We start from the raw sequence: 7,937 nt of genomic DNA on the forward strand, positions 1-7,937 counted from the left end.
GCCCAACTAGCTGAAAGGTATCCTTGTATTATGGCAATATTGCGTATTTAATAATTACCAACCAGTCTCAAGGGGTTGTGGCATGGAATTGCTTTGTAGGTGAACAGTCATATGTCATTGTGTGTGCAATGGTGCTTCTAGAAAACTCGATTAATTTGTATCTAAATATTACTAAGAACCCTAATTGAACTTAATAGAAAATGTTATGGGCAATAGTAAACAGACCGTAATGTAAGAGGTGGGAATGTACTGTACCTGCAGCACAAATGTCATAATGAAAAATGCATTATTTTTATTCACATTGAGTGATCGGGTGCATCATCATATTTGCTTTCTTTAAAGGTGTCATACCAGCATTTTTTTTACATGTGGGGCCTTTGTCACTTTTACTTTGATTGGATTTTGCTCCTCAAAATGTTGGCATATTAAGTCCAGTTTAGCCCCCTCATTCCAGTCAAATGGATATATATATATATATATATATATATATATATATATATATATATATATATATATATATATAAATAAAAAAAAGCCACATTGAGGAACAAAATCGTATCACGGTAATAGTGGCAAAGGACCCATCACCCACATACAAGGCTGGTATGGCCTGTCATGTTAATTAGTGCTGCTATTCTCACCAACCAGCCTGTCTCAGTATTGTTCAATAACGTCCTAACCGTTGTAACTAGGTGAACCCCAGTATTTACCGTGCCATTCTGCTGTTAACCCCATAATGTGCCTACTGCCTACATTGTACCTATACTTGCCAATAACCTATGCTTCTACCGACTACTGTTTATCCACAATCGACCCATCAGGTCCCTACTTGGGTATGAGGTGTTTTAAGGTGTGATTGCAAACTATATCTACCTGTATGACTAACAGTAAAATAAGCTGTTGATAAGGTTTAATTACACAGCATACATTCGACATGTCTTTGGGAAATTGATTCCAAAAACTACAGGTTGGAATGCAATACAAACATTTTAGAAAATGACATTTCCTCAGTTGCTAATCTTTTCTGCTGTACTTTGAGCCTGAAATATGAATGGTAGGTTACCTTAGCCTTTCATATAAGTCGGTCAATTTAGCTGGAAAAATCAGTTTATTCTTCTTAATAGTCATACTCAAGATCACTACATTTTCAAGTTATGTCAATACCAAATAGCCTTGCATAGGTGAAGCCAAACTATAAGGACCTCCCTCGCTGCTGCTGTTTGACCAAAACACCATGTTAACGGCTTTGGGTAAGAATATTTTGAAAATAAGGGATAGCTACGCTTCCATGGCATTTCAATCTAAAAAGGGTTCTAGTATTTATGCCAGCGTTATGGTAATGCTCATAGAATCTGAGCATCTGTTCCAGTACAAAGGGAAAGTGTGTAATTTGAAAACATAAGCAATATGGATGTAAAGAGCTCCGGCATGGCAGTTTGTACCAAGGTTGCTACGATTCAGTTTGAGATCAGAATAAATTACGTTTTAAAAGAGCCTGTCTGTGGTGGTTTGTTGACATAAAGTTCAGTGGACTGAATCAACATTTATTTTCCCTTTGCAAATGTGTAATACTTACATAATTAAAGAAAACAATTTGCAATTCAAGTAAGCCACATGAGGTACAAATGCATAGAAATATCACAAATGTCACAATTTAACAAGGGCGTTAATGAAACGTACAATTAAAGTATAGTGAACACCAATCATTGACCAATAAGGAAACAGTACAAAGTACTTTGAGATATAAAAATAAATGGCCACACTTTAAGCAAAGGTAAACGAGCGTAAATACATAAGCCCACAGGCATTGGTATAGCCTTTCTGTCCTGAATTTGGCATTGTATGCCCAAGGCTGGCTTAATTGGCCGGTGCCAAAAAAGAACTTAGAGAAACAAATCATAAAGTTGTATCACATCCCAAAAGATTCACTAGGGATAAGAAAAGCTCATTTGTCAAACTACAATTCAGAACTACTGTAACTGAAAAGAAAAAACTAAACAGTGGCCATCGTACCTGTGTCCAAGTCATAAGACGGAGGTAAATGTGTTGCCAACAATGAGCCAAAACGAACTCTCACAGTTAATTTGATATGAAGAACCTGCTTCAATGCTTTTTTCTAAGTCTAAAGTTTGTTTCATCAGGCTCAGTGGTTCTCAAAGTGGGGTCTAGGGACCCTCAGGGATCCTTGATGGGGGTTCGAAATGGACCATTACAGGTCTGTAACTCTTGAGAGTGTATAAATGGAACCATTTTGTACACTCAAGAGTTATGGGGGTCCTTGAAAAGTTTGAGAACCACTGCTGTAGCTCAAAAGTCATCGTCTGTCCACGGCAGCAGAGATGTACTGCACTGCAGTGTTGAACAGGTTCCTCAGCAGCCACGGGGTCTGGCTGCACACGCCCTTCACCAGGGTGAGCGTGAGAGCCACGATGACGCGCTCCTGAGGCAGCTGCTGGAGGTGACGCTCAAGGCCGCGCTTCACAACCCACTCCACTTCCAGCGTAAGGTAGTTTTTCCACCGCTGCTTCCGCAAAACAGAAAGTTACAGTTATGTTCAGTAAGATTCACCACAAATACAGTATGTTGTTGAAAGGAAAAAGAACACCCACCACCACTCTTTAATGGGTAGTTTGGGGGGGTTCTATTTGGCATTCTATTTCTCCAAGAAATGAATTGGAGAAAATAAAGACATAACAAGTCTTACAGACTGCACTGAAGAAAGCTGAATTTAAATGTTATAGTGAATCACACACACAGCTGAATTTAAATGTTATAGTGAAAAACACACACACACACACACACACACACACACACACACACACACACACACACACACACACACACACACACACACACACGTGCTGTGGACACACACGTGCTGTGGACATTAACATTTTGCTACTTGTACCTGTATGAGTAAGCTTATATGTTACAATATTTTTGAGAATAAGATGGTCTTACACAGCTCAAACAAATGTCTATTTGTCATATCAATATGTCATATCTATAAGTTGGCAATGAGCATGAACAATAATGGTCAAGTTTCTGAGTGGCAGACTCACGTTGACTGGGGAGTTTAGCAGTTTCCGGGCCAGGTTGTTGGTAGCTTGTGAAACCACGTCATGTTCAAGCTGGTCAGCGATGTCTCTCAGCTCTGCTGCGATCACCCTGGCCTCTGCTTCTTCAAAGTTCACTACAAGGACAACACATTGAATTAAGACGTTTGTTTGTCCTACGCCAAGTTCCCAAAATTGACATGAATAATAGAAATGCATCCCCATGTACTGTACTAATACATCCCTTTACTGCACATGTATGTATCATATTTCAAATTCTATGATGCTGAATTACCCCCCGACACACACACACACACACACACACACACCACTGCTAAGATTATTTCCTGCTATGTACATGTACACTATGCACCTCCTGTTCTCTAGTCGGTTTCTTCGATTGTAGATCTATTTTCGCACAGCTGTGTACAGATGGAGTGGTGGGAGACATGCTGTACACTAACAGATAATCGTACACCATATTATGGACTGATTTGGGGGGGGGGGGGGGGGGGGGGTTCTGATCTACTAATACCGGTATTAATCTAACTAACTGCTATGATATACCCGTTTGGCTATATGAGACAATTTTAACATCCATTGCTGTAAGGAGATTTTAATTTTAATATTTGATCCTGCTGATGTTGGTTCTGATAGGGAACATCTAGTTGATGCAGGCCGAAGTAACTCACTCACCTTCACACAAATGAGAGGAATTTGTTTATGGGTTAAAGTGCAAACCACACTTAATGTGAAAGCAGGAAGTGGTAGAAGTTAGCAGAACTTGGAATTTCTTTAAACCCTGTTCGTGGTTTGGAATTTCTTTAAACCCTGTTTGTGGTTTTATTTCTGACTTCCTAATCAGTCAATTGTTATTTGTTTTTCTCTCTTTCTGACACCTGCTGTACCACACATGCTACAGTACATTCTGCAGAGGCTGAACTCATATCACTACATCTAAAGGCCATCTTTTGTTGAAATGTTATGTGATAAATTATCAGGCTCATTAATTTGCATACACGGAATCAAGAATCAATAATAGGCCATGACCATGAAAAAAAAAAATGTTTTAGTTATGAATGTATTAATATTCATTTTGACAACACAACATTTCTATCAAACTGTCATAATGTACCTAACATATGAGATAAGTATTGGTGCAATAGTATTCAAATGTGAATTTAAACCATAAAATATAGCAAAGCTTGAAAATAAAACGGCAAAAAAAATTGCCTCTGTTGTACCTGTCTGTCTGTGTCCCTTTTGTGCCCATATATGGAGATCTCTGTATGTGTCTGTCTACCTGTGTCCCTAATGCCCATATATGGAGATTTCTGTATCTGTCAATCCTTGGCCCTTTTATGCCTATATATGGGGATCCCTGGTGTCATTAGTATTATGCCCATACCCTGTATATTGACATGCCCATCTATGGGCATAGCGGTCGGACCTGTGGCTCTGGCCAACCGGATCTCCCATCCCATATATGCCTATATATGGGCATATCGGGTTTGTTTATGGTTATGTCTGCGTTATAGTGACATGCCTATATATGGGCGTATCTAGTTTGTTTATAGTTAAGCTGGATCAGAGTGATGTGGCCGTGGCCCTGCCTATATATGGGCGTATCGGGTTTGTTTATGGTTATGTCAGAGTGAAGTGGCCGTGGTCCGTCCACCCGCCCTCCCATTAGCCGGATATCACAACTCACCCAGTTGGACCAGAGGTTGCATGTCTCCAGGAGGTCCTCTGATGATGCAAGGGAAGTGGCCATCAGTTTGCAGCTCCCCATCCTCGTGGTGGTCAATCCAGGGGCCATTAGACGTGGGGGCCCCTGACCAGGGGCCATTATTAGATTTACAGCGGGTGAGACTGAGCTCTCTGTCCAGTGAGCCCAGCTCATTGAGGAAGTCCACATTGACACAGCTTGGTGTTTGTTGAAGGAAGGACAACAGCACCAGGGGAGCGTTTGAAATGCCCACAGCATGCCCGAGGACGTCCATCATGTGATCTCCTCTGAAATTATCAATGAAACAAATGATCATTTAATGAGGTGGAATCACAATCAACAACAAAGTTTAAGATTCACTAGACTTAGTAAACTGGACCTGAGTTGGCTCTGTACTTTGACTGTTTTTTTCAGTCTAGTCTACACCAAATCTCTTCTATTTTGGCTAATGTCCCCCCAGAATTGGATGCTGGGGTTCAAGTGGTTAAATGTTGCTAGCTTCTCTTGACTTTGATCGAACTGAAACATGCAGCTGTCAGAGCAGCATGGAGCTAGCCTTTGATCAAGACTATCATAGATAGATTTTGACATTTGCATATCATAGATACGAAAGTAAAAGTCAGACTCGATCAAATACATCTATGATAAGTGTTGATCCAAGGCAAGAGTGGAGCAAAACAAACACGCATAACAAGAACGGTACGTTATGGGTGAAACAGTTCTATATAAAAATATATATAACAATCAAACATTTTAATACATTAATTGATTGATTTTTAAAAACAATGGAATAATCGCTATGGAAAATAATCAATAGTTGCAGCCTAGCTCTGGTCCATAGCGTTAAAGGAGAACTCCTTCTAACGCTATGGACCAGAGCTAATTGCAGCCCTAAAAGTTACATTGTTAGCCACTAAGCTAACACAACGACAGCTCTGCTCAATTATCATCAAAAAATCTCACTCACCCTCAGTTCGTCAGCTTTATGCACAACTTGAGCCGAGGTATGATGATAATAATAATAATATAACTCTGTAAACAACAACACAGTGAACACACTAAACTAGCGGTCCTCAGCAGGCACGCGACGCGATGGAGTGCGCATGTGTAAAACAATAGTTGGAAAATAAATTATAATACGAACAAAACGGCGTATGTTGTTTAAGTTATTTGATAAATGAGTCGTGCGTCATGAGACAGGTTGCACTGCTGTATGAGCAGCAGTATCTTGTCTAGATCTGTAGCTTCTGATAAACCCGCTGGAAAGCCCCTTTAAGTTCTTCTCCCTGTAGACTGGAGTGGTTTCAACTCGCGTTGCAGTGTGCTAAGGACGGAGACGGAAACGGCCTCTATGTGTAAGCGTGTGTTTGTGGAAATAACAAGGAATTGCTTCCTTCAGTTCCTTGGGAAATAACCGGATACAGTAGGCGGGCTTTAGACCGGATGTGAGCACTGAACAGTAAGTAGAACCCTGGCTTTCCACAGGTACTGCGGGAAGCTGGATGACGCAAGATTTATCTTCTTTGGAGTTTGTTTTTCAGCGGAGAAACTTAGGCGCATTACCGACACCCTCTGGACTGGAGTGTGACAAGGTTATTATAGTTTTTCATTTTTTATTGGGTCAATAATTTGTATTTCACTTATCCTTTTTGTTTTCAATTTCACAATTATAGGTCTATAACTCTGAACTAAATGCACTCTTACGGCCTACGGGTCCATTTGGTTCCATTTGTACATTCTCAGCATTATAGGCTATAGGTCAGTAGTCTAACGCAGTGTTTTTCAAAGTGGGGTCCAGGGACTCTTAGGGTTCCTTCAGAGGTGGTTCCAAATGGACCCTTTACTTACAGGTCAGTAACTCTGAGTGAGTGTACAAATGGAATCAAATGGACCCATGGGTCACTCTCAGAGTTATGGGGGCGTTGGTTTGAGAACCACATACTCCACAGCCACCTCTGATCACCATCACCAGGGAGTCAGTCAACAACAAGTGTGTCCACTTGTCCACAGCATTTTTACACATTTAAGGTGACCACAATCGGACAGTGACGATTTCATAGTCTTTTCATACAACCCCAAAACATTGTCATCACATCACCACACAGACAGAAAGATGGAGAGAGGAGAGAGGTAACTCTCCGAGTTAAATGGACATCGAGGATCTTAGATTGGGTTTCCAGTAAAGTTTAGTTCAGCGATTCTCAACCTTTTTGATTTAAAGGACCCCCAGTTTGATAGAATAGTCCACAGACACCTATTTAATACTTTTTTTCTCCTTCTCTCTCTGGGACCCCAATGTATAATGTAAAAATCCTCAGTGGCATTTTAACTATGAGAGAATAAAAATTCCAGGATACAGTTCCATTTGTATACTCAGAGATACAGACCCGCAAGGGTCCATTTGGTTCCAGTCCTCTAAAGGGTCCATTTGGTTCCATTTGTACACTGTCAGTTACAGACAGAAGTGTCCATTTGGACGCCTAGTGGTCCCCGGACCCTACATTGCGAAACAACTGTGATTTAAGAGAGAAATGTGTGCCGATAGGAAATTGGGAATACCTGCGCAAATCAGCATCACTAGGCAACACAATTTGTTATGTGTGGTGTGATGTGATGTCACTCACAACCTCAGCCTATAAGGCAGAGACGTCGACAAAGAGAAAAATCGATAAACATCCAGAGATCCAAGGTTACACCACTTAAGGGGGGAAGTTTCACATCTAGAGGCATGTTGCACTGGTCTGTAACCAAAGACAAAGGACCAAAGACTGTTAGTCATGCTGCTGTGGCCGTGAAGGAAAAGGTGTTCTCCTTTGGAGGTCACTGTGAGTACAACAGTGATCAGATTGGGGTGCACATCTTCAACACAGCGTCTTTACGCTGGATGAAGTTGCCCCCAGTGACAACTGAAAGAGGAGAATGTCACCTTGAGGTCCCCCCTATGCGCTCTGGCCACACAGCTGTGCTGATAGATGTCATCTACATCTGGGGAGGGTATCCTTACTGCAATGTGCTTTATACATTTGATGTCAACACCCATAGATGGTTAAAGCCCAAGATTTCTGGGACTGTTCCGGGGGCGAGGAGGAACCACTCAGCCTGTGTCTTAGGGAAGGTCATGTATGTCTTCGGAGGATACACCCAGCAGCTGA

The 7,937-nt window shown here is 41.2% G+C and overlaps 1 protein-coding gene across 1 annotated transcript; it reads right to left on the reverse strand.

Annotated features, from left to right (window-relative positions):
• Positions 1–1,528: 1,528 nt before the first annotated feature.
• On the reverse strand, positions 1,529–6,050 carry bida (BH3 interacting domain death agonist). Its single transcript, XM_080437884.1, has 4 exons — positions 5,753–6,050; positions 4,768–5,070; positions 3,063–3,193; positions 1,529–2,521 (listed from the first exon to the last, which is right to left on the reverse strand). Exons 2-4 carry the CDS (start codon positions 5,060–5,062, stop codon positions 2,315–2,317), a joined length of 633 nt encoding a protein of 210 aa, XP_080294010.1. The 5' UTR covers positions 5,063–5,070; positions 5,753–6,050; the 3' UTR covers positions 1,529–2,314.
• Between the last annotated feature and the right edge of the window lie 1,887 nt (positions 6,051–7,937).

Source organism: Gymnoscopelus braueri (assembly GCF_963280865.1).
Source record: "Gymnoscopelus braueri genome assembly, chromosome: 9".
In the NCBI taxonomy this organism is placed as follows: Eukaryota; Metazoa; Chordata; class Actinopteri; order Myctophiformes; family Myctophidae; genus Gymnoscopelus; species Gymnoscopelus braueri.

Coding starts and splice junctions, on each gene's coding strand:
- bida (XM_080437884.1), bottom strand. CDS start 5,062: ATGATGGACGTCCTCGGGCATGCTGTGGGCATTTCAAACGCTCCCCTG. Junction 3,194..4,767: donor GCAACCTCTGGTCCAACTGG/GTGAGTTGTGAT, acceptor TTGTCCTTGTAG/TGAACTTTGAAGAAGCAGAG. Junction 2,522..3,062: donor TGCTAAACTCCCCAGTCAAC/GTGAGTCTGCCA, acceptor TTGCGGAAGCAG/CGGTGGAAAAACTACCTTAC.